The sequence below is a fragment of the Zosterops lateralis genome (genome assembly GCF_965231275.1).
Source record: "Zosterops lateralis genome assembly, chromosome: Z".
Taxonomy (NCBI): domain Eukaryota; kingdom Metazoa; phylum Chordata; class Aves; order Passeriformes; family Zosteropidae; genus Zosterops; species Zosterops lateralis.
In genome coordinates this window covers 28,569,435-28,595,326 of record NC_139800.1, presented here as the reverse complement: position 1 = coordinate 28,595,326, position 25,892 = coordinate 28,569,435, and the positions used below count along the sequence as shown (strand labels likewise).

Below are 25,892 nucleotides of genomic sequence, written 5' to 3'. Positions count from 1 at the left end.
AGCCTAATAAGCATATAACAAGTCTCCAGAAAAAAACCTCAAAAAACAAACAATTTAGTGAAATCAAGAAATCAGTCTTCATCCATTAGATCTAATGGCAACACTGGGTAAAAGGCAGAGAAATAATGAACTTTAAAAAGAGAACTGAACATCAGTAAAAAAACTGTGGAAGGTGTAATGTCACTGTGGAAGAAATTAATTGAAAACCTGGAGATTTTCAAAAAAATAATCTTTATGCATTAAATGCAATTGTAGCAACCTGAGTAAACAGAGAAAATCCAAATTTTGAGATCAGAGCTGAAGTTCTAATATCCTTGTTTGTGATTGCACTGGAAATTAATTCAAAACCTAGCTAATTATTTGCCACACATTCTAGAATATTAACTGTTCTGACTTGATCGCTCTTGCTGGAGTAATGTACAGAGAGAAAATAGATTTTGGAGGCATCCAGGGTCCAAGGTATTATAATTCTGTTATTTGTAGCATTATATCCCAAAGTGTCATCTTCAAGTTGTGGTGCAGAGGGAACAGAATTTGGTGTATTTGTCCCATTATAGCAAATTCTGAGGTCCGATTTGGAGGAAGAATTAAAAAAAAAACCAATCTGCTCCCCTCACCCAAGAGGATTGGTGTCCAGTTCTACCTGGGTCTGTTAGGTTGGGTGAGCTATCTATCTGTGTGATCTTAAGGCAGTCTACTGACCATCTTTCTGCATCCTCAGCTACTAATATATTTTTAAAATGCTACTCTTTGGCAGATGTTTGTAGCATTATTCATTGACTGCTAGGAGTGGGTTGACTCTGCGATTTGTGCACAGCTTTCAGGACACTGGGAAGCAAGACCAAAGAGTAAACTATGGCTGGGGGAGAGGGAGTGCAAATGCTTTCATTCTGTATACTTCAGAATAATTCTTCTGTAATGCCTTCAAACTGGATTGGCAGACCCCATTGAAAGTAACTCTCTCATTTGGAATGTCTTAAATTAGAAATACTCTCATTAGCTTTTTTTTTTTTTTTTTTTTTTTTTTTTTTTTTTTTTTCTAAATAAACTGGTGAAGCATGCTAAAATTGAATTAAAAGAACTGTTGTGTTTTGTCAGCAATTTAGGGAAAATGTGAGAAAATAAAATTCTATGATACCAAGAAATTATTCCTGGGTGCTTGGTGTAAGTGCATATTTGTGCAAATATGACTCCAATAGAAACACTAAATGACAGCTGTGGATGGCAGTGGCTTCAACTAATGTAGGTTCTGCAAGATTCAGCTAATAAAAAAGATCTCCTGAGGTACTTTTTAATGTATGTGTGAGATGGGTCTCTTCTGGGTTGAAATACATTGTATTAGAACAAAAAGAGCCACTTCTGCTACAGCTGTTTCTTTCACTATTCTTTCCATGTGCTTTGGAAGTCTGTTATTATCCAGGTGTTGCATTTTCCAGAATTCTGGCAGAATTTTAACTTTCCAAGAATATTTTACTAGGTCATTACTTTATCTTTGGTATTCTTGACTTGCACTTTATTCTGCTACTGTTTATACTTGCACCACTGTAGGAGTATCCGTGGACTGCAGGGAGAAGGAACTTTGCAGACTTGAGATATTGTAGAAACACGTGGTTTTATTGCAAGGGTCACGGGTAAAAAGGTCCTGCTTTCAGCCACCAGCCTCGGCTGAAGGGAAGCCCCAAAGAGAGGGGGAGAGAGAGTATGAGATAAGGGAGGTAAGAGAGCTAAGAGGGGCAAGAGAGGTAAGAAGAGTGCAGAGGTCAGAGCAGTAAGAGGGGTAAGAGAGAGTGAGGACTTTATTACAATACATTAGATCTTCTTTTGTGTTGAATATTCTGATTTACAGTGACCAACCAGTGCAAGATACAAAACATAGAAACTTTGCATACAGCCTGTGAAAACTATATTACCATATCATCCTATATTCTAAACTCTAAAGACTACTTTTCTTATCTACTTTTTCCCTGATACCTTTGCAGGGTGGAGAGGGGCTGCATTCTTGGGTCCTTTTGTTTTCTGTCCCTCAACCCATCTCCAGCTAATCACTGTCTTCCTGCCTGCCCTGATTGCATCTCAAAGCTGCCTTCATTTCTATTTCACTCACAGGTTTTACATCTCCAGTATTTTTTTGCCAGGCAATCATATCTGCAAGCCCTTTTTGTCTCATCTTTCTCAACATCTCCCCCATTCTGTTGAATTACTGAAATACTAGAAATTGTTTTATTCATTAATTTTTGCACACATTGGAGTATACAAGGTATTGCTACTATAACTACGATCATTACTATTCAAATAATCAAACCTATTTTTCAGTACATTAGTTTGAAAGCTGGTAGGTTTTTCGGTAATTTTTTTGTTGTTGTTGTTGCTTTTGCTTGTGTTTTGGTTTTAATTCACTAATTAGTAAATCTGAAAAATTCTGCTAAATTACAATAGTTTTGGAACTTTTTGAGGCAGGACTGAGAAAGTACATATTTATAAAATTTTAAGTATGTACAAATTCTTTTACCAACTCCCAGGGTAAGATTTGCTGAGACAAATAATACTTTTAGCTATAGTATTTTTTCAGTAAAAAGACAAAATTAAATAGGAAACAACTAAATTCAACATCTTGTAGAATGCTTTAACTAACATTTATCTACTCACTAAGTTACTCACAAAGAAAATACAGACAAATAAAGCATTAAGAAACTGTTAATGCAAGAAGCTAGGGTGGCACTTTAAATTTCTTAGGTTTTCACGCAGTTCCATCTTTTGTGTTGGTAACAGAGTCCACGAGAAGAGATGGTCATTACCTTTAGATGTGATGTAGCTCTTTGCAGTTTCTTTGTTCTTTTGCTTGCACACCACCAGTTGGGTTTTTTTCCTTCACATTGGGATAGAAGACATTTCAGTTAAAAACTGTTGCTGTTACATGTAGCTGGAACATTCTGACATAATTTCTTTCCAATTAGGTGAAAATGAAATCCTTGAAACTCTATACAATATTGCAAGCAAGAACAAGATATGGCGTTCCTATATAGGAATGGGTTATTACAACTGCTCAGTGCCTCAGCCCATCGCACGCAACTTGTTGGAGAATGCAGGATGGTAATGTACCACATTTTATTGTTAAGTGTATAAGTACACATTTGTCCCACAAACCTTTTTTTTTTTTTTTTTTTTTTTTTTTTTTTTTTTTTTACTAAGGCTTTCATATATTTGGTAGTGATGTGTATCCTACTGTGTAGGAACTGTGTTATTCATGCTAAACATAGAAATTTACTTTGGAAGATGCTTTTTCTGTAAAATATGCTACTGGTTTTTGTCTTCTATTTACAGCTCCTATGTATTATGAACTAATACAAGATTACATGTTTGCTTCAAGGAAGCAGACTTACCTCCTAAATGAAAGTAATTCTTTCCTAACTTTTGCCCAAATTAAAGCCAGCTCCCTCCTCCACTGATGTACACAATTTGGGTGGAGGTAGTTAAATACTACGCAATACTATTATGATGATTTTCTGAGGAAGTAAGAAACTTCTAAGGAAGTAGAAAATTCTAAAGTCTATTCTCTTAGCATTTCTTTCTTTTTCTTTTTTTAACCAGCTCCCTCCTACACTGATGTACACAATTTGGGTGGAGGTAGTTAAATACTATGCAATACTGTGATGATGATTTTCTGATGAGGAAGTAAGAAACTTCTAAGGAAGAAGAAAATTCTAAAGTTTATTCTCTTATTATTTCTTTCTTTTTTTTTTTTTTTTTTTTTTTTTAACCAGACTTCAAGGGTTTGAATGTTTATCCATATAGTGAGTTCTTGTTTTCTCTGATCAAATAATTGTCTGGTGATCAGCAGTGACATTGAACTATTATAACATGATAATTCACTTATGAAAAGGCTGAGAATATTGTACTTGGTGCTGATCATCTAGTTGACATTTCAGTTTCTAAAGAAAAAAACCGAACTCATAAATGAATGCAACAGGAAAAGCTAAATTTCTTGTGGAATCTCATTTTCCAACAGAAACTGAATGTCACTCTGCATTTTCTCATTTAGTTTACAAGTTCCCCAACCACTAGTCTCTAAGATCCTTCTTTTATCCTGTATTAAAATGATAACTGTCTTCTTTATTACTGATTAATTTTTATTTTAGTAAAATCAGTATTTAAAGGTTTTTATATATATATATATTCTAAAAAGTCCAAACAACAAAAAACCCACAACCAAACAAAGGATCATATTACTGAGTGCAAAAAGTCATTGTTACTTAGGTGTTAAGTATTTTTTATACTTTGGGTTGTCATAAATGGGTCTACATATCTGTAGACCTCTAAGTCTTATTTATGTTTTAGAATTGTTGGCCCTATTTGCATCACTGGTGGAAAAGTTGCAGTGTCCGAAGTCAAGGAATCTATGAAGTACATCTATGCAAAGTTTTATTTGGCCTTATCCTTGTTCATTTTTTGTGACATATGCAATCTAAATATTTCAGTGCAAAACCAGGAAACAAATTAGCAGTTGATAGAAGCAAAACCAAGAACAGTTAGAAAGTAGGTTGAAATGCAAAAGGAAATGCATACTTTTCAATCCTAAGAAGTTACATAGTGTTAAGGAAACAACTGGGAAGGTCTGTCTAGAAGTCTGATCTTGCTCTGTCCAGTGAAGTCAAACTGATGGCTAAAAACTAAACTATTAGATGGCTAAAGTGAAGGCTAAATGTTTGTTGGAGAGAAAGAATATATGTGTGTATGCATGTATGCTAAAGCAACTATGCAGGCTTTATGGAAGCTGTTTAAGTAATCAGATTTCTTACTTCTGCTGAGTATGTAACAGTTTCCATGCTGACACACTTCACATTGCAGCTCCAAGGGAAATCCTGCAAGCTCAGGCTTATTGCTTCTAATCTATTCCGTCTCCCTTACGTAACTTGTGTGTGCTTTGCTTGGCATTAGTTAGAGCAACTAAAGTTCTCCCAAAGTTCAACTTGTTTGATTCCTTTACCCCCAGACATTAAATGTGTAAGAATACAAACCTGTGCCGAAGATGCCTGGAGTCTTCACATCTCTAGTGTAAATTATTAAACTAGTTAGTTAGTAACACTCAGAATGTAATGAAAGCATTGCATTCTGCAAATAACTACATACTGTGCTATAATTACTTTTAGAGGATTTGTTTTAAATTACTTTAAAAAGTCACTTACCATGTAGTATAGATTCAGGCAGAACACAGAATGCAGGCTAACGCCAGATATTTTATTTGAAGAAATTGTGGACAGGTAGAATAAATTAAATTATGTAAATGCTTTAAAAAAGCCAAAACCCCCTTTTTAAAGGAGTGCTTAACTAAGTGTGCTTATATTATAAGAGGTGTATTTATTTGTAGAACTGTTAAGGTTCATAGTAGTTTGTGGCAGTACTGGAATTCAAGATTTCTTGGTTGATTTTTTTCCATCTTTCTGAAATTGATTTGTTTTAGTTCAGTCGTGTTGACCATTCAAAACCATAACATCAAAATCATAAGGCTTCATTAATTTTGTTTTGTAATATAGTGTACTTTCCCAGGTATGTGGAGCAGAAGTTCTCTAGTGCATTTCAATTAATCACAATGTTCTAATCCTTGTTAGTTTATTTCTAGTTCCTTCTGAATGTTAAAATACAAGAAATGGCCCTTAAGTGAAATAAAAGGAGGAAACATAATTGTAAAACTTTAGGTACAGAGGAGTTTATTCTACTGATCAATATAAGTCATTGCTCATGCAGAGGTGTTTGGAATGATTCTTGTTGTTGATGAGAACTGAGTGGGCAGAGCAGAAAAGAAGTCTTAATACTCCCAGACTGAAAGTTTATCTGGCAAACTGAACACTGAGTTTAGCTGCCGTGGAGAGAAAAGAAAAGCCCTGCTGTTGGGATTAGCAAGGTTGCATGCAGCCTGGGACATGGTCTCAATTGTGAACTATGTCATATGATGATAATTAGGTTAGTGCTAGAACTGGACAAAAATGAGAAAAAAACTACAGGTTTTGGGAAAGTCATCAATATTTATGTATTCTATACATAGCTATTGCTTTCTGAATAGTATGTGTGAATAATTAAAGCAGATGTTTCATTTAATTAGACAGTAAACACATTAGCATTATATATTACACTTTGAGTTCACATATTGAATATTAATAACTATTCTTATTAATATTAATAAGAATAATTATTAGACTTAATAGAATAATTAGTATTCTATTAATAATTTTTGCATTCTCTTCAAGACTATTTTCCTACTTTCTCTCCCACCTTACTATTTTGTTGCTTCTCTTATCTTGCTCATTACCAAGTTCTCTAGTTTGTTTTTTAAAAATCTTTGGTTTTTACCTTCTATTGACTTTACGTTACTTCAGCTTCCAAATACTGGAGTCTTTCTGGAAAGCTTGTACCTTCACTTCATTTTTCAACACTTAATACTCATCTTTTAGGGAAACAAAATACCGTTTTCTTCCATCACTAGAAAACAGAGGCCACAAGTGTTCGCACTTACTACTTGTCCCTGGCTGCTACTCTTAAATTCAATCTGGCCTAGAGTCTGTCCTGAACTATTGTGTAATCCAGTGCCCGAATTTCCAGCAGTGAGAGGAGAGTCTGACCTCTGTTTTTGCCTTTCATCCCTGGACCCATGCTGCTTTGTTTTCTGGACTGTTATAATAGAGAGTTTCCCTTAGATTCTTGTGTTTTTGAAAGAGTTGCTTATAGTGCCCCTACTGTTTGGTTCACCAAATGACAACAGATAAAACTCATTCCAGTCTGACTTCTCTCCACTAACATATATGGAAACTGTCATTTCACAAGGAGTTGCATACTTCTGAGCCTTTCCTCTTAAAAGGGTGAAGAAGACTTGGCAAGTAAAGCTCTTCAGAAGCAGTATTGAAAAATCGTGACAATATCTAGATACGATTGAAAAAAACCACTCTCCTCAATATTGTGACTTGATTTAATTCTTCCACATTCAGCATCTACTTACTCTGTCACTTCTTAATAATGCCCTCACGCCTCTGTTGTAAAAGTAATTTCTCTTTTCAAAATGGAGAAACAGAATTCTTATCCTGTAAAAGGTCAAGTCAGCACCAGAAGATAAAAATTATGACATCTAAGAATAACTATATTCTAACAAGTTTCCATATTAATGAATAACACTTTACTATTTATTTTTCCTGTGATACAGTTCAGTTATATATTGCCATTAGTTTGTTACACATTTTATTTTCCTAGATCCAAACTCAGAACTTTTTTTCTTGCAGGGTTACCCAATATACTCCTTACCAGCCTGAGGTGTCCCAGGGCAGGCTGGAGAGCCTCCTAAATTACCAGACTATGGTGTGTGATATCACAGGAATGGATGTGGCTAACGCATCTTTGCTGGATGAAGGCACAGCTGCTGCAGAAGCTATGCAATTATGTCACAGGTACTGTGTTTAGATGTATGGTTAAATCACAACAGGAAGTAATTTTGGAATTTGAAGGCATCTATCCCTGGGTAGGCAGTGGATTGGAGTTGAGTGTGGCCTTCTCACTGTGAGCAGTTCACTGAACAACTAGAATCTCTGTTGCCATGCCCTCAGAGAAGTTCCTAGAATTGATGTAGATGTTTAACTCAGATATTTAAGGCCTTCAGAAAACTAAGGACGTAGCAGAAATTCTGGAGGAAGGAAGACTCACCCCTGTCTGAGGAAGGTCAAGCTAGAGAACACTTAAGCTAACTGACACAGGTCCTGATGTGCTGCCGTGGGAGCCTTCTGATACAAGGCCGCCCTTGATGGTTTCTGAGCAGCCACAGTGACTGGGAGAGGTGCCTCAGCAGTGGAGCAAAGCAAATGACACTCCTGTCTCCAGGAGGGGAGGAATGAAGATGCAGGGAACTACCAGCCCGTCAGCTTCACCTCTATTTCTCAATAATGTTGGGACAACTGCTAGTCCTGGAAACCATTTCCAGACATGTGAAGGACAAGAAGATGATAAGGACTCACGGGCATGAATTAACACAGGGGGAGGTCATATTTTACCAACCTGATGACTTTCTACAGTTGAGTGACTGTCTTGGGAGGGGAGAGCAGTGAGTCTCCCTTAAATATCCACAAAGAAACCAAAAATCGTGGGCTAGATGAAGTGGGAGAGAGAAAGATGGAAAACTGTCTGAATGTTGGCCCAGGGCATGCTTGTCAGTGACATGAGCTCTAGGTGAAAGACAGTTACTATAAGCCAGGGGCAACACTGGATCCAATTAATGATCTGCATGATGGGGCAGACTCTATCCTCAGCAATCTTGCTGATGATGCAAAACTTGGAGGATCAGCAGATAGATTAGTGAGTCAAGGTGTCTTCCAGAGGGACTTGGGCAGGCTGGAGAAAAAGAGATGACAGGAATCTTGTGATGGTCAGCAAGGGGAAATGATGGTGTCTGGCAGGCAGGAAAGCAGCTTTGCTGAAAAGGCCTTTGGGGGGGTTGTGTGACACCAGGTTGAACACAATTGAACACAATCCAGCAGTGTTTACTTACTTGTGGCCGGGAGGCCAACAATCTCCTTGGCTGTAGTGGAACGAGGAGTTCTGCTAGAAGGCCAGGGAGAGATCCCTCCCTCTCATCCTGATAAATTCACACCCCACAGTACTGTGCCCACCTCCCCAGTACAAAAGAGATGTGGACATACTGGAAAGGGTCTAGTTGCCTCACCTAGGGTACCAGCTCAGCTACAGGCACCCAGACACACACCTGCTCCCACTGATACCACCACAGACACAAGGGCCCTTATTGGTTGGTGTACTGCTCTAATTGCTGGCACTCACTCCATTCCACTCACTCCAGTCATTTCAGTTGCTATACTATGGAAATGTGGATCCTTCACAGTCTGACTCCAGTGGCACTCACACATGCACACATACACACACAGAGAATACAGAATCCCCTTACCCGTGAAAGGAATAAGAAAGGCATTTAACAAGAAGAAAGGACACTAGTTAGGGGCAAGAGCTTCAGCAACCAACTATTTATATGTGACTGTCCCAGTTTATCCCCTTACTCTCCTATTTTGCTACACTTGTTGCTTGCAGAATCACTGTATTATTTTCCTCCTAAACATCTCATAATAAGACATGTTTGCAATCCCCATATGATCTTGTGCATCCCATAATGACTGCTTGCCAACTGGGGGGTGGCACCCAGACCATGTGCCTGTTTGAATTAATTAATTAATTAATTAGAGTTCCCACCTGCTTGGTGGCCTCTTTGCTACTCTGTGCTTGTGCTCTGTTGGGCTGATTTTCCCTGAGAAGCACCTGGGAGGAGCAGGGACAGGCAGATTGTTATTTGGGCTCCCTCACCTGCCATTGCCTCTCTGGGGGGGATGCACAGGACCTTTTATCACATAATCTAACAGACTCTGGCCTGAATCTCTTGTGTCTATGAAAGTTGAAGATGTGTGTTACCTTTTTCCATCAGTGATTAAAAGAAGCTTTAAAAAATGGTGGAGTACATCATTCTAAGTTGCTAAAAGTGACATTATTACTGGTATATCCAAATCTACTTTCATGGATACCTGTGGTAGGACCATGTGAAGGATTTGCAAATCAAGTGAACTATGAGAAATGATTGAAGGTCACTGCAGAACTGTGTATCAGGAAGGTGATTACACAGCAGAGACTGTGTAAGACTGTGTAATCATAGTTTTGTATGGGTAAAAATAATTTTCTAACTATTCTCTAGTTTAAAGTCTCAATGTGACATAAAATTCTGCTTACCAGAGAAAACTAGGGAACTATATTACCAGAATCACAGATTGGTTTGTTTTGGAAGGGACCTTAAAGATCAGCTATTTCTATCCCCACTGCTGTGGGCAGGGACCCATCTTCTTCATCTTTCTTTACCTACTTGAACGATTCATGGTTTTTTATCCAGGACAACACTGAAAAATCTGTATTAAAGATCACATCTGTATTCTTTTAAAAGAGTATGTGTGTTTTTGTGTGTGTGGAGCCATTCCCATGGCTTTTGAAATTAGCTCCCTGTTCTGTTTCATAATCTATCTGTCATGTATGATTCTCATTTGAGTGTCTGAAATGAACTTTCTTAATGTAAATGTGCCAGAAATGTCATTCAATCTTACACTTAATCTGGTTATAATAACTGATATTTTCAACTGCCTTTTTACATAGGAAAACTCATTTCTAAAAAATCAACTCATTTATTTCCATGGAAAACAATATATTTTTGATGTGTAAACCTTCTTTTTCTTTTTTTTTTTTCTAACAGACACAACAAGAGGAGAAAGTTCTATGTAGATGCCCGATGCCACCCTCAAACTATAGCAGTGGTTCAAACTAGAGCAAAGTAATGTTTTCGTCCATTTTCCATCATATCTTTTCCCTTACACATTTTCCATCTGTGCCTTTTTGCCATATACCTAACATTTCTAGCCTGTGCTTTCTTTGCAAACCAAAAGCAGAAGTTTGTTATCATTTAGCATTACTTCTAGTTCAAATACTACTGCAGAGATTAAAGCTGTTTGAAAAGAGACTAAACATGAGTCTTTTTTTTCTTTTACTAGAAAGCAAGTATCTTCAGTGTTCTCTGCTTTGCTCTGTATATCTGATGATGATATCAAATGCAATTCTTCTTCAGTACTCTTACCATGTCGTGAAACTTTATCAATGTTTAGTGCTGCAAAGATGTTCTACTCTCTGAATGTTAAAGAAAAGAGTCATATATGAGCCCATGAAAACATCTTATTAAGTATCATGCTAAGGTTGGAATTGGTTTGAATATTTTGCCTTCTGCATGTTTTTATTTCCAGTTATACAGGTGTTATTACTGAGCTCAAACTACCCCATGAGATGGATTTCAGTGGAAAGGATGTCAGCGGAGTGTTATTTCAGTACCCAGACACTGAAGGGAAGATTGAAGACTTCTCTGAACTTGTTGAAAGAGCTCATCAGAATGGGGTAAAGTAAATCCTATTGGTCACACAGATATCATTCTAACACTTCAACCAACCATATTCATGGAAACTAAGTGTTAATGAGATACCATCTCAGCTGCATGCAATTGATAACTGTTACAATCACTGCACTTGAGCTCCATGCAAGTGCTGTGGAATTGTTTGAAACTAAATTTAAAAACCTAGCTCCCTAAGCACTGTTCCTTCAGAAGAGAGGCTGACTGCTTTGTGCATTTCTGTTCTCAGACTCTCGCCTGCTGTGCTACTGACCTTCTGGCCCTCTGTATTCTGAAGCCTCCCGGAGAGTTTGGGGTAGATGTTGTCCTGGGTAACTCCCAGAGGTTTGGTGTCCCACTGTGCTATGGGGGACCCCACGCAGCATTCTTTGCTGTCAAGGAAAATCTAGTAAGAATGATGCCGGGCAGAATGGTGGGTGTCACAAGGTAAGGGCTCCCTCTGCCGTTAAGTGAAGATTGAAGTCATAGAGTCTTAGAATTCTTAAGGTTGGAAGAACCTTCAAGATCATTAAGTCCAACTATCAACCTACCACAATATTCACCACTCAACCATGTCCTCTAGTGCCATATCCACACATTTTTTGAACACTTCCAGGGATGGTAATGCTGTCACTTCCCTGGGTAGCCTGTTCCAGTGCTTTAGAGCCCTTTCTTTGAAAGTCTTTTACCTGATATCCAACCTAAAGTCTCCCCTCAGAATCCTAGTAATACATAAGAAACCATAAAAAACACACTATGACCATCTTGTGCAGCCTGTGTGAACAGCAGGTGACCATGGTGTTGCATCAAGCACCCTTTTTCCTTGAAAATGATGAGACTAAAAGTTGCCTTCAGTTTTGAGGAAGCAAGCTTCAAGAACTCCATTTATGTGGAACTGTCTGTAGTTCTTGTGGCATTGTGAGATGAGATAACCAAAAGCAGAGTGGTTTCATTGTGATGGCAGGAGGCTTTGGAAGCTAACTTACTCTACATATTCTGTACTGTTAGACCTTTTTAGCTGTCATCGAATTTTACAAAAGATAAATGGAAAGAAGTAGAAAATTCAGTAAACCTCCAAAATAATCCAGAAGGAACTTAATCTAGTTCAAATTTTAGTTGTGCTTAGACAAAGCAGAGAAATAGTATGCAAAATCTGATTCTAATAGTTGCTGATGGTGATGTACTGTGTGTTTTGACAAGACATCTAACTAGTAATGATTGAAATGCAAAGCAATTGTCACTAGGAAGACTGCATATCTTTGGCACAGAGGCTATCCAGAAGTACTTCAGTAACCAAAATAACTAAAACATTCACAGTAATCAATAAGTTTAGGAATGTTGGGGTTTTTTTTCAGTTAAAATAGCTGCAATAATCTCTGTCATTTTAAGGCAAATACCAAATTCTCCTGTAGTTTGCTTAGAATTTCACTGTGCGCTCTACCTGACCAGCCACAATATAAATAAAAATCTAGAGGTGCTTTAGTCTTGCTCTGTTCGGTATTGCAACTGTCCTGACTTATGCTTTATTCTCTCCCGCACCCTTCTGTCTCTGAGGATAGATAGTTTCAGGTTAGCATGCATAAAGCCCTGTGTCATAAATAACTATAATTTTAAAGTAACAGAAGCAACATTTTCACTTGTGACTTAGAGATGCAAGTGGGAAGGAAGTGTACCGGCTTGCTTTGCAAACAAGAGAGCAGCATATCAGGAGGGATAAAGCTACCAGCAACATCTGCACAGCACAGGTAACTTACACTTTATTTTCAGTGGTAGAAAGGAACAAATCAAGCAATGAATCAGCTTTACTTTAGAGAGACCTTAGTAGAAAAATGAAGAACATAGAAACATTCTGGTCTTCATTAATTTGTTTTGAGTCCTTTGAATAGTGGGGTCTGCTTGAAAAGAGAGTTTTACTATCTGTTTCCTTACTGTAGTCCTGAATTCTTGCAGTGTCATGAATCTGTCTGTCTTGTAGCATGAATACCACTGAGCAGTGCTGTGTTTGCAATAAGCAAGACAGAACGTGTCATAAAGTAGAAGGGAATTCCAATGGTCTGAAATTTCCAACTCAAGGCAGAAGAAATAAACTTATAAATTGTAAAACTAATTATTCAACCTGTCACAACTTATATTTTTGTCTATGTGATTTGATGCAAGAATGTTACATCACTAAAGGGGTATCTTTACAAGAAAATACCATGATTAAGTAAGTTTCCAAAATAGTTATCTTCAGCATAATTCCACAGACCTCCAGCCAAACAGGGTCATAACTTTTTTGCTCCAATCATTGTCTTCCTCCTCCTCTTAATGTTATGACAGATTTTGAGGAGAGATTATTACTATTGATACAAGTTTAATTACTTACTATTCAGGAGATACTATTTTTTTTTGTACTGATCCTAAACAATGTGTTCCTATGAGGCTAGCTTGACTTTAAAGTCTTCAAACATCTTTGTTGCAGTAGTTGAATTTAAGTACATGTTAATTGCTAGAACAGTTATGTTTCAAACAGCATTGAATTAATAATCAGTCCTTACAGTTTCATAAAAGTGTTTTGCCTTTCCCTCCTTTTGTTTTGTAGGCAATACATAAGCCTGTAACAGCAGCTGTAACATCAGCTGAGGATATGGGGTTGTCTCTAGGTGCTAAAGGAACATTCCACTAAACTTATATGAAGTAGTCATTGCTAACAATAACAATGTCCTAAACTGTATTTGGATCCTAGGCTCTTCTGGCTAATATGTCAGCCATGTTTGGTATATACCATGGGTCTGAGGGACTAAGGCACATTGCAAGACGAGTACACAACGCTGCTCTAATCTTGGCTGAAGGTGTGTACTTAATGTTTACAGAAACTGTTCTAAAATCCTTACCATTAAATAATATATATTAAATAAACATACAAGGTGGGGGCAGGGGTGTCCATCTGATGTGTGCTCTCTCAACTTGACAGAGGCCATTTTAAAACAAAATTCACAGCTGGTGGTTTTTTGTGCAGTTCTGGTAATGACATTCAAGAATTAAATGTCTGTGTGATCACAACATGCAGGCATTGCTTTTGTTTTCTTGGGAAACTAATAAAAGTCTACAAAGGGAGTCTCTAGATTATACTGTTGAAGTGCTGTTTGCCGGCATCTGCTTCTTTTGATGGACCATCCTAGTTTACACATGGAAATCTGCACAGAGTACTAATAACATAGAAAAGAAATATAATAAATTATATTAAAGCAATAGAAACATTTTAGTTAAATTGGGTGGACTATCATAGTTTCTAAAAACTTTGAAATCCCAAAGCTAAACAGCTGAAGAAAAGCACAGAATCTGTAGCAGAAAATAATGATTGCATCTAGACTATGTTGTCTGGTACAGTTCTTTTTCACTAGTAAGACTACCACTGCTGTCAGAAGGAGCTATATGAAATTGGAATGTTTGGAACCAAGGGATTCCTGTAAAAAGCATCCATACTTTATTTGCCAGTTTAGCCAGAAGACTTCTTGCTACTCCAAAAAGCCCTGAGGCTCTGAACTTTGTTATGGCAAGCTCTGTGACAGTTCATATCCATTAATACTTTTTCAGTCCTATTATTTTGTCCTTATTGCGTTCATATACCAACTCTGCTACTGTATAGATTTGATGTATCAAAATGACCTTTCTTAGACTCAGTTTGCATTATTACTTAGGTTTGAATCTGATTTAGTTGCATTTCATACACAGTGACATTTCACTAAAAAGATGGTGATTTTGCTGCTCTTTAAATAAGGGGTGTATTTTGCTTTATTATGTAAAAGCATTTATTTATGAGGTACATAATATTGTTCTGTAACTACTGCCTGAGCAAACAATACAGTGTGCATGTAATAGAATTAACTTACTGTTTTTTATAGGTCTCAGACGAGCTGGTCATAAACTACATCATGATCTGTTCTTTGATACCTTGACGATCACGTGTGGATGCTCAGTCAAAGAGGTTTTGGACAGGGCAGCTCTTAGAAAGATAAATTTTCGGATTTATAATGATGGCAGAGTAAGCACCTTTCTAAATCTTTGTAGTATGAAATTTTCTTCAATAAATTTCTGATCGTGGCATGCGCTAAATGGAACAAAATTATTCAAGATCTTGTAATTTGTTCAGATATATCAATTAATTATAAAGATAATATAAAGAATGAACTTGTTAAATTATGCACTGAACTTCCAGAAATAATGATTATTTTTCATTTTATGCCAATTAAAAGGGTTATCTATTTTTTTCATGTTAAATATGCCAGTAAGGGGTAAAGTGGAGAGACTCTAAAATTTAATGATGAAATACACAGTGACATCCAAATTCAGGTCCTATAGCAGTGTTTGAAGGCAGACTGAAATCAATACCATATTTTGGTTAGCACTAAGGAGTCGTCATAAAGTGTAGCATGTGCTGTAAATTGGAATAGGGGGGAAAGGGGTGTCACAGGACAATGGGCAAGTTTCCTATTAAGTAGAAAACACTTAGAAACGCTAGAAACCAGATCATGAGTGTCAAAGTTTCTGAGCCATCTGTCTTGGATGGTTTAGGAGCGTAAAGGAAGGAACTGGAAAATGTTATGTAAATAAAATAAATTTATATATCATAAATACATATATATGTATGCTTACATATTGTTGAGTAAAATGATTTTTTTTTCCTCTGGCGTTTCTGGAAAGTTCTTGACCAAAATAAATGTACTATGTCTCTAGAATAAACAGCTTTGAGTAATTACCGGTCCTTTTTTTCCCATAGCTTGGAGTATCACTTGATGAAACTGTAAATGAGAAAGATCTAGATGATATATTATGGATTTTTGGTTGCGAGTCTTCTTCTGTAAGTACATAATTATCTATTAATTATCTAAATGCTTTCAGAGTTTAATGAAAACCAAAACTAGTTTTGTATAGTGAATTTCTATATGATGACCATTTGATGACCACATTAAGAATTTCAGATCCTCTCTTAAATAAAGAAGTAGTGTTAAAGGAATTACACAATGCTGTTTTCTGATTGCTACACTTAGTTCCTTCCATCAGCTTGGACACCTTGAATTTAGATTATTAATTCTTCTGTGATGTTTAGGACATGGAGTCAGTTACTTCTTTCCCATTGGAATTTTTTGCTGCATGTCATTAGCATTTAGCAGCAATACCTATAAGATAAGGACTACTGAGACATAAAAACTACCCAGTTTTAATATAACGCTGTTGTCATGCCCAGGTATATACAGATACATATGATATTAAAGGTGGGGGTTTTACCTTAAAAGCTGACTAAATCTTGGGGTCAACAGGTAGCAAAAGTTAGTTCTAATGGAAGTTGACTACAAAAAAAGAAATTTCCATGAAAATATTTGACTCTGTTTCTTTTTGTTGAAGGAGCTAATTGCTGAGGGTATGGGTGAGGAAACCAAAGGCATCCTTAGCACCCCATTTAAGAGAACTTCCAAATTCTTGACACATCAGGTTTTCAACAGGTTTGTCAATGTATGTTTGCTATTTTTAGGGAATCTGAAATAATCTTTCAAAACCAGCATTGGAGTCAGTTGACAGTTTTGTACCTGGATTCATACAGTGACTTATTACTCTAAAATAAGGTATTTAGTAGCATTTTAGTTATCTATCTCATTTTAAATGAGCAGAGCGATACTCATGACCACTGAGGGAATGTGTTTTTCCATTAATCTGTTGCATTGTACAGGCTACTATTTGAGGACATGGTATCCTTGTATTCCATATTTACTGCTACTGTTGCTGAGATAATAATAATTTGTAATCTGTGTTGCTGTTAGCAAGCTTAAAGTACCAGTTTGGAATGAACTACTTTGTGTGTATTAATAACTATCCTCAGTGTGACTTCTTTTTTTGTGTTCTTTTCCTATGTAGCAGCTGGTACAGCTAATTTGCTTGCCCTAACACTGTTTTGTGTTCTCCAGCTATCACTCTGAGACAAATCTTGTGCGGTACATGAAAAGATTAGAAAACAAAGATATTTCCCTTGTTCACAGCATGATTCCCTTGGTAGGTACTTACCAAAAAGAAAAGACAAGAAATTAGGTACTTACCTACATGTTTATGTATTTCAATAAATACTCATGTGTGTTTGTATTTTTAGGGGTCCTGCACAATGAAGCTGAATAGTTCAGCTGAACTCACAGTAAGTTGCAATAATACTGTCTCACTTGATATGAATAAACTATCTAGCCAGTCATTCTAGAGAAGTAAAGGCTGCTCTTGGACTAATACTCCAGCTGAGGAAGCAGTTTCAGGGACTTTCAGCTAAAGTCACCCTCTCCCTTTTCCACTAAGAAAATGTTTGGAAAAGCACAAGTAGGACTGCAACAATAGGAGAGAGTGTGTGGTCTTGAAGACTGCATCTTGAAAAAAATTACAACAATATTTTTTGGAATTAGGTATCACAGTCCTGTTCCCCCAAGAAATGTTGCATTAGCTAATTCTGTCTGCTTTACAGATCTTAAAATCAAATCCTAAGAAATATGGAAATATCAGGTGGGACTACAATTCATGCTTCTTTTTCAGTTTGCAATTTCTTAGGATAATTCCCTTTTCCCCAGTTGAAGGGTTCCCGGATATCTTCATTTTTCTACCTGATGGCAAATGAAGCAGAGGTTTAGCCAGGCTGTTTGATAACCAAATGACTTTTTAAGTTGGAATGAGATTCCTGTTGTCTTCTCACTTTCACTGGTTTCCTTTGCCCCCTTTCTCTCACTGCTTTCTTTTTCTCTCTCTTCCCTGTTTTATGTCTTGTATATTTCCCCTAAGTAAAACTAAGACTATTCCAGACAACTCCTCTCTGTTTTCCCTGTGATCTCACAACTCTGTGTAAGGGTAGGTGAAATTAAGTAGTAGGAGAATTTAAGGTTTTTAAAGCATCTTCTTAATGTTAAAAAATGGTTACTGAAAATCATAGAATCATTTATGTTGGAAAGCACCTTTTAGATTAGGTCCAGCTGTTAACCTGGCACTGCTGAGTCCATAACTAAACCATGTTCCTGATCACTATATCTACGTATCTTATAAACACTTCCAAGGGCGTTGACTTCGGAAATTCTTTAGAGAGGCTGTTCAGGTGCTTGTTAACCACTTCTGTTAAAAACATTTTTCTTTATATCCAGTCTTAACCTCTTGTCTTACTAGTTACTACCTTGGAAGAGACCAACCTCCACCTGGCTACACCCTCCTTTCAGGCTGTTGTAGAGAAGTGACAAGGTCCCCCCCCAAGCCTCTTTTTCTCCAGGCTGAACATCCCCAGCTCCCTCAGCTGCTCCTCACAGGACTTTTGATCCTATGAGCACTCTTTGAGCCCACCTTGGTGAGCCTTCACCAGCTTTGTAGCCTTTCTCTGGATATGCTCCAGAACCTCAATTTCTCACATGGAGTGAGGGCCCCAGAATTGAACACAGGATTTGAGGTGTGACCTCACCAGTGCTGAGTACAGGGAACAATTCCTGCCCTGCTCTTGCTGGCCACACTATTGCTGGTACAGCCCCGGTGCCATTGGCCTTCTTGGCCACCTGGGCACACCCTGGCTCGTGTTCAGTCACTGTCACAGCACCTCCAGGCCTTTCCAGGCACTCTGCTTCAAGTCTGCAGCTCTGCCTGGGGTTGTTGTGACCCAAGGGTACAGAAATGCCAGTAAAAATGTGGTATCCCACTCTTAAAGGGAAGGCAGCACCTAAGATTTGCAGATACTTATGGTCAAAAAGGAATGACCAAATCAGAGAGTCCACAAAAGAAACTTACAGAGTTGCATTAGTAAATATACACTTGGCATGGAAATTGGTATAAATTAGTCCTTTATCTTCTAGCATAAACCCATGGTGATGTGTTTTGAATAAGGGGCAGAGATGAGAGAGAGGGAGAGAAAGAGCGGAAGAAAGGTGCGAAAAAAGATCACCAGTCTTGACTCCAGTGTTGATCCAGCTGATGGTGTGTCCAGGGTCCTAGGTACATGTGCACTGAGGCTTCCACCTTTTCATAGATAAGTTTTCCTGACCCTGGAGATAAGTTTCTTGTTCTCTATGCAAATTAATTACATGCATAGTCTATGCACAGTTCTTCTAGGCCTGTCTGGAAATGAGGCAGAGGGTTTTGGGGGTCTTTGGTGGTCTTGATTCCCCCCACTGGATCAACCTTTGCTGAAGAGTCCATGCCTTCTTCTCAACCTCATTGATGCACTTGTGCTGTACTATGTTGTGCTTGTATCCAAAGGCAGTACAAGGACTCTTGTCCCAGGAAAGTGCTGTTCTACCTCCATGTGGCCCCTTTGCCTGTGTGCATCATGTTCTTTCTCGCTTTTTGACACCGCATGCTCTTATCAATAATCTTTGGTTGGCTCCACAGCTATCTGTCCATCAGTGCTTGAGATATATACATTAGCCCCTTGTAGGCTTTTCACCATCCCATGGCTTAAACTTCAACATGGACTTAGTGATCTGTTGAGAAGGGACAAAAGAGCAAGAGAGAAAAGGGCAAATGCATTCTATAAGCTATTTCAAAGCTTTGGGGGTCATCTCTTTATAATACCCCAAACCTTTATGTGTAATCTAATTACAAAAAAAAAACCAAAAAAAAAAACCAACCAAAAAAACAAATCCTAAAAAGTTAACTTTAAATCAATTAACATTAGACCTTATTGAACCTCACATGACTGGCCTTAACCTCATCAATCTAGCCTGTCCAGATCCCTCTGCAGAGCCTTCCAAGCCCCAGCAGATCAACATACTTGGTGTTTGATACTTAATTGATCACAAGGCAACTTCTTTCCTTCCTTCCTTCTGTTGTTCAATAGAGTTGAACAACAGAACAGAGTTGTCTGTAGAGTATTTTGCCAAGCACTCTTTATATTTGTTTGTTTATAATTTGTTTGTTTTGCTTTTATAGCCTATTACATGGAGAGAATTTGCCAACATCCACCCTTTTGTTCCTCTGGATCAGGCTCAAGGATATCAGCAGCTTTTCAAAGATTTAGAGAAGGACCTTTGTGAGATTACAGGCTACGACAAAATCTCCTTCCAGCCGAATAGGTAGGAACTTTTTTTCTGAGTGTTTGCACCTTGAGACATGATTTCAAAAACTTATCTCCAAAGAAAATACGCAAGCCAAAAATGGAAGATTTTTCTAAAATCAATTTTGCCTTGAATGCTAGATTATGAAATTACTAAGTTGTTGGTTCTTTAAAAAACTATGATATCTTATTTTATCTCATCTCTTCTAAAAGTTTAATGATTTGGTCTTTTTAATTCTTTTAATATTTCCGCCTATGAACTTAAAGATTTGGAATAAGAATATAAGATGTATGAGCTGCCAGGTGTTTTAATTGTTGAAATCAGTAGTTAGTGCACTAGGTTTGACTGAAGAATGCCTAAGATCTGCGTGCTCACTGAAATTAATAAAGCAGCATTTAATGAGTCCTACTGCAGCCTGTTTATGTCCACTAGCAGTTTTGATACAAAATGAACAGCAAGAACTTACTCTACACTTAGGCTGTTGCTGAAAGACCTTTTATTTTTCATTATATACACTTTGCTATTCATTTCAATGTTAGTTTCCCCTCTCTGTAATCAAGCACAGAGGCCCCTGCTAGGTGCAGAAATGTGGATCAACTCAGTCACCAGAAGGATTTAACATTGTAGTATAGACATACGAAGTGGCATAACCTTTGTCATCTACTTTTTTCATTTACATCTAGCTGTTAATTTAAGCATGTCCATTTGTAATTTAATCTATGGAATGTGCTCCTTTTAATTTGCTGACACTTCCCTGAAGTCATTGATAAGGGTTAGGGCTGGACAGTTCTGAAGTTCTAGCAGAGAGGTGGCACCTCCTGCTTTGTGTGTTGTGTAACAGTGTTTGTGTTCTTCTTGCAGTGGAGCCCAAGGAGAGTACGCAGGCCTGGCTGCAATCAAAGCTTATTTAAACGCCAAAGGAGAACGTCACAGAACTGTAGGTGTCAATACTCCTGTGGGGAACAGTGTTGGGTGGGAAGTGGAGATTTGATTCAGCAGCTGGGAGTCAACTAGAGAGAAAACTAAGTTGTGTAACTCACCTCTGATAAGCTTTCCATATTCCATGCATGGATCTTTGGTAACATCTTAACAGTTTTTACAGACAGTGGGAATGAGACAGGGCACTCCCTGGAAGGGTGATTGTGCTGAGCTTGGCTAGAGTGGATTTAACTTTCTCCACATGAATTGTGGAGGAAGCAGTGTTCATAACACAGGGATCTCTTGGCAAAGGTTGAACAGTGCTTTCACAGTGTCAAGGCTTTCTCTCTATGCTGCTGCCGTGTCCTGACCCTGTCCTTTCCCAGCAGGAAGACTGGGTGTCAGCAAGGTGCTAGGGGAGACACAGTCAGGACAGCTGACCCTGCCTGACCAAGGGGATGTTCATGCCATATAATGGCATGCTCAACAACAAAAGCTCAGGGAAAGGAGGGCAAAGCAGGGAAGGTCATGCTTATGGCATTTTAATTCCCAAGCAACAATTGCACATGTCGTGTGGCCAGCCATGTTGGGAAATCAGGAAGAAACAAAACGGAGATAGGTTTACAGTTTAATCTAACACCCTCTCACTCTTGAAAGATGATGAACATTTCTTCCATGTTCACAGTTGACATATCATGTGTTAATTCCAGGATTATTTATTATATCCTTATCCATCCTAATTTCCTAGCTGGATTCCAGTTATTTGTCCATCTTTCTCAAAAAAGCCATTTTATAACTTTGGTTCCTTTCGTTCTGTGTTCCTTTTACTTTTTTTCTCTTATGCCCTTTCTGGTTTTTAATGCAGTTGCTTTCTTTCCCACCAAACTGCAAGATCTTTTAGCAGCACTAGGTTCAAGGCTAAAGATCACAGCTGCGGGTTGTTACGATGTGTTTTCTTGTGTCATGCATTCGATCTGTCTGCCTCCAGTACACATATGCTTTGAATGCTGCCCCTCACTACTGTGGGTCCTTTTCTGAACTCTGCCATCAGTTCTTTTAGTGACCTGGGGAGTTTTGCACTAATAGGGTATTTGGCTTTTCACTGTGTGTCTCCATTATAAACACAGTTATGGGTAATTTTAAGTGTTACAGAACCAGCACAACTATGTATAATATTCTATTAAGATAACTTTTCCATACAGTGAAAACTGGATATTTTTCTTTCCTTTAACATGTATTCATAGAATATTTATCCATATGTATCTTCCCACTTAATCCATTGGAAGTTAGTTTAGGAACAATTTTTGGGACTGCATCAAAAACTTCTTGGAAATCTGAGATTACTTAAATCTTCTTCTTTCACACACCCATAGAGTTGGCTTTAAACAGTAGAAAAAAAGTCTTTAGTGCAATAGCACACATATTCTTTGAACCTGATTTTATCCTTGGCTTTGGGATTCATTTGCCTTCTCAAAATGGAAGCGACGCTGTCCTGGCCTCCTGGGAACTAAAGAGCCTCTGTGTGAAGAAACCACCTTAAATTGAATACTTCTCTCTTTGTTTCTTTGTTGCATCCAGATCAGATTGAATTTATTAGAAGGCAACCACTTGTTACAGTTACAAACTCTGTTTTGTGAGTAGTTTTACTCAGTGGGAAGTGAAATTAGGTTAACATTTTATTCCTTGGAGAGTTTTCTTTTGATTGTCTATGTATCATCTGCCATTTCATTTATTCTGTGCAAGATCCTCAGGCTTCTCTCTGTGTCTGTGGGTCCTTCTGTGGTCTGAGAATACCAAGAACTGAACTGCACAGGAGAGCCTGGGGTCTGCTTACACTTTACAGATTTCAGATGTTACGAGAAAATCATGGTACTCTTGGCAAAGAGTAAAAAGGGAAAACAGAATAAGAAAGCCCAAAATATTGGCCTTTTTGCTTTTTTTTCCTGGGCTGGAGAAAGTAATTAAACAGCAACACAAGGTTCTCGTAGCTGGCCATGTTTGGATTTGGTGCCCTCTCAGGGGAAAAAAGTATGGACATGAACTGATAGCAATCCCTGCTTTTTTGTGTGTTTGGTGATGTCTGCACCCAGCAAGCCTTGGCGGCCATCTGGAGCCACTTTACGTTTCAACTATGAGGGTAAGATGGTTATAGATGTGGCACAGTGCTTCCTGGCACAGGCCCTGGAACCCCTGGTGTTTCTGGTGTCTTGAAGTATTCACATTTGTCTCAGCATCACTGTGGATCATAGAGTTCCATGAGCCTATGCAGTTTCTCAGCAAAATAAAGTAGAAGAAAATGATGTGGGTTTAGTTTTTTTGTCATTGTTGTTTTGTTGTTGTTGTTGTTTGTTTTGTTTTGTTTTGTTTTGTTTTTTGGTTGGTTGGCTGTTTTTTTTGGTGAGAAATATTTATTGTCTTTAGAAAGGGTGGAATTCCTAAAAAATATCTGGAAATATCCTGACACATGCACTATTTTCCTATGACTGACGAGAGCCTACATTTATTGAAGTAGAAGTGCTTCTCTTCTTTTTCTTTTAAAATTAATTTTACAGAGCATAAAAGCAGCTGAGTGTCTCATCTATAGCCAAAATATTTTGGTCTAAATTTTTGTTTTGAATAAAATACAGAAGAAAATGCTTTGGAAGCCAGAAGTTGTAGTGGAAATTTGGAATTAAGCAAATTTTCCTTTCAAGTTATTGTACATATGGAGACTGATAAGTGTAAAAAAAAAAAGTTAGTGTTTTGAAAAAAAGGTGGGGTAAAGCAAAAAGTTTTTAAATGTGAGAATCTGAAAAAATATTCTGAAATTGCACCCCTAAATATGATTATGCAGCAAATGAAACTTTGATAATGAGTATTTAAATGGTGATACCTGAATGAATTTTCTTTAAAAATTTAGTTGCATTGTTCAGCAAAAAAGACAATTTGCTGGTACCATCAGGATTTCTTTTCAAAGCTTTGATAATGAATTGTAGCTGAATGTAGACCATAAAGCATTAAGATTTTTTTAACTAGTTATGCCTTTGGCTCTGTTTTTCTTTCCCATCCAAGGTTTGCCTTATTCCAAAATCTGCTCATGGTACTAATCCAGCAAGTGCACAAATGGCAGGGATGAAGATTCAGCCAATTGAAGTGGATAAAAATGGGAGCATTGATATTTCTCATTTAAAAGCAATGGTGAGTACTTAATTATCTTTGATTTTCAAGGAACACTTCTTCTCTGAAGATAATAGTGTTGGCAGCTGTATCACATTTTTCTACAAGAGAAAATAAAGCAATAATAGTGAATATGTGCTTTGAAAGGATAAGTAGGTTTTTTTCTCTTTTGTTTTTTGCTCACTCAGACACTAATCATGTGACACTTGAGATTTCTTTTAATTTGAGATCTCTGGTGCAGGATTTGCTCAAAGAGGCCTTCTACACAGACTACAGTAGACTCTTTTATAGACCCTTTTGTTCCACAGCTAGTACTGGAAACGAACAAGCCATGTTCATGAATGTGAAGCATTTGAAACTGCATTTCAGCCTTCTTTTAGCACAGTTCAGTCCATCTCTGCTGGGGAAGGTGTTGCTAGGTAACTGCTTTTTTTCTCTTTTTTAAAGTATATTGGCTGCAGGTGAATCTTGCAATGAAAGGTACACAGGACACATTTCCACATTTGAACAAACTTTTATGGTAGTCATAGAACTGCTGCTGAAAGTAGGGGGAATGGTCATTATTTCACATTAACTTTAAGGCCAGATTTTTCATTTGGTTGTCTGAAGGTCCCACAGGTGAGTATTATATATACATATATTTATGAATTCAGTTGTATTTTTTTAATGAAACCTTGAGAAGTTTTAAGAGTTTCAGTGACAGTTTTTCTTCCCTCTCCCTGCCACCAGGTGGACAAACACAAGGAGAACTTGGCAGCCATCATGATTACGTACCCTTCCACCAATGGTGTGTTTGAAGAGGAGATTGGAGACGTGTGTGACCTCATTCACAAACATGGAGGCCAAGTTTACTTAGATGGAGCAAATATGAATGCTCAGGTACAAAATCTAGGCAGATTTATTACTACTGGGAGTTCTTGGAATAAAAATAGCACAGCAATACTCAGTTCAGACTGTAACATAGCTTTCATGCAAGATGGCACAGTGTTTGAGAGAGGATGTGAGATTTCTAGGAACAGTAAAAAAAGTTAGATAGTGAAAATAATTCTCTTATACTTGATTTTTCCCTGAAATGTGTCACAAGATTTATGAGTTGTTCACTGAAACTGGCTTAGTCTTCCTACCCTTTATCGAAGACATTCTTTGCAGGTGTAATTAAGAATTCCTAAAACAAAATATTATTTGCATCAAATTCTTGCTCATGATGCATCATGATAAAAGAAAAACATAAAAGCATATGCCATCTTTTTCAACCTGTTCTCTTTGCATTCAGTAATAGGTCTTAAATGGCATATGAAGAATGTTTTGAAACAGAGTATTCCCTTTACAGGTTGGTCTGTGTCGTCCTGGAGATTATGGCTCTGATGTCTCTCACTTAAATCTTCACAAAACCTTTTGCATTCCCCATGGAGGAGGAGGACCTGGAATGGGACCAATTGGAGTGTGGGTATCACTATATTAACTTTTCTTAAGAAAGAAAAGAAGTCTATATACTTCAGTGAATCTTGGTTGGGTGTTCACTTCAGTAAGAGTTGTGGATGGCAGAGGTGTTATGTTGGTTGCATCTGTCCTTCGAAGCAGTCACGTGGTGATCGCATGAATGGTGGTGTTCACTTGTAAGCCCAAGCCCTGACTCCCATGCTGGCCTTCTAGTGTGTGTGGTAAACCTTAGTCAGCAATCTGTTTCCTGTGTAAGAGGTAGACTTTGAGGGCTGATAATACTGCATGTAGTCCAGAACACAGAAGTGCTACACAAGCTGTGTCAACCTATCCTATGGAGTATTCCTATTTCTTTAAAGGAAGATAATCTTACTTGTTTAAAAAAGTGATTT

The 25,892-nt window shown here is 37.7% G+C and overlaps 1 protein-coding gene across 1 annotated transcript in view; it reads left to right on the top strand.

Annotated features, from left to right (window-relative positions):
• Positions 1–25,892, top strand: part of GLDC (glycine decarboxylase) — a gene marked incomplete at its 5' end in the record, with an annotated part of 41,029 nt that overhangs the window by 8,525 nt on the left and 6,612 nt on the right. Inside the window, 17 exons of the mRNA XM_083883170.1 lie at positions 2,955–3,090; positions 7,266–7,430; positions 10,271–10,348; positions 10,812–10,959; positions 11,202–11,398; positions 12,600–12,696; positions 13,677–13,782; positions 14,836–14,975; positions 15,711–15,791; positions 16,337–16,434; positions 16,894–16,978; positions 17,073–17,114; positions 19,862–20,004; positions 20,848–20,923; positions 23,956–24,081; positions 24,790–24,939; positions 25,391–25,503. Of these exons, the coding sequence (XP_083739296.1) occupies positions 2,955–3,090; positions 7,266–7,430; positions 10,271–10,348; positions 10,812–10,959; positions 11,202–11,398; positions 12,600–12,696; positions 13,677–13,782; positions 14,836–14,975; positions 15,711–15,791; positions 16,337–16,434; positions 16,894–16,978; positions 17,073–17,114; positions 19,862–20,004; positions 20,848–20,923; positions 23,956–24,081; positions 24,790–24,939; positions 25,391–25,503 (1,981 nt within the window). The remainder of the gene's footprint in view (positions 1–2,954; positions 3,091–7,265; positions 7,431–10,270; positions 10,349–10,811; positions 10,960–11,201; positions 11,399–12,599; positions 12,697–13,676; positions 13,783–14,835; positions 14,976–15,710; positions 15,792–16,336; positions 16,435–16,893; positions 16,979–17,072; positions 17,115–19,861; positions 20,005–20,847; positions 20,924–23,955; positions 24,082–24,789; positions 24,940–25,390; positions 25,504–25,892) is intronic.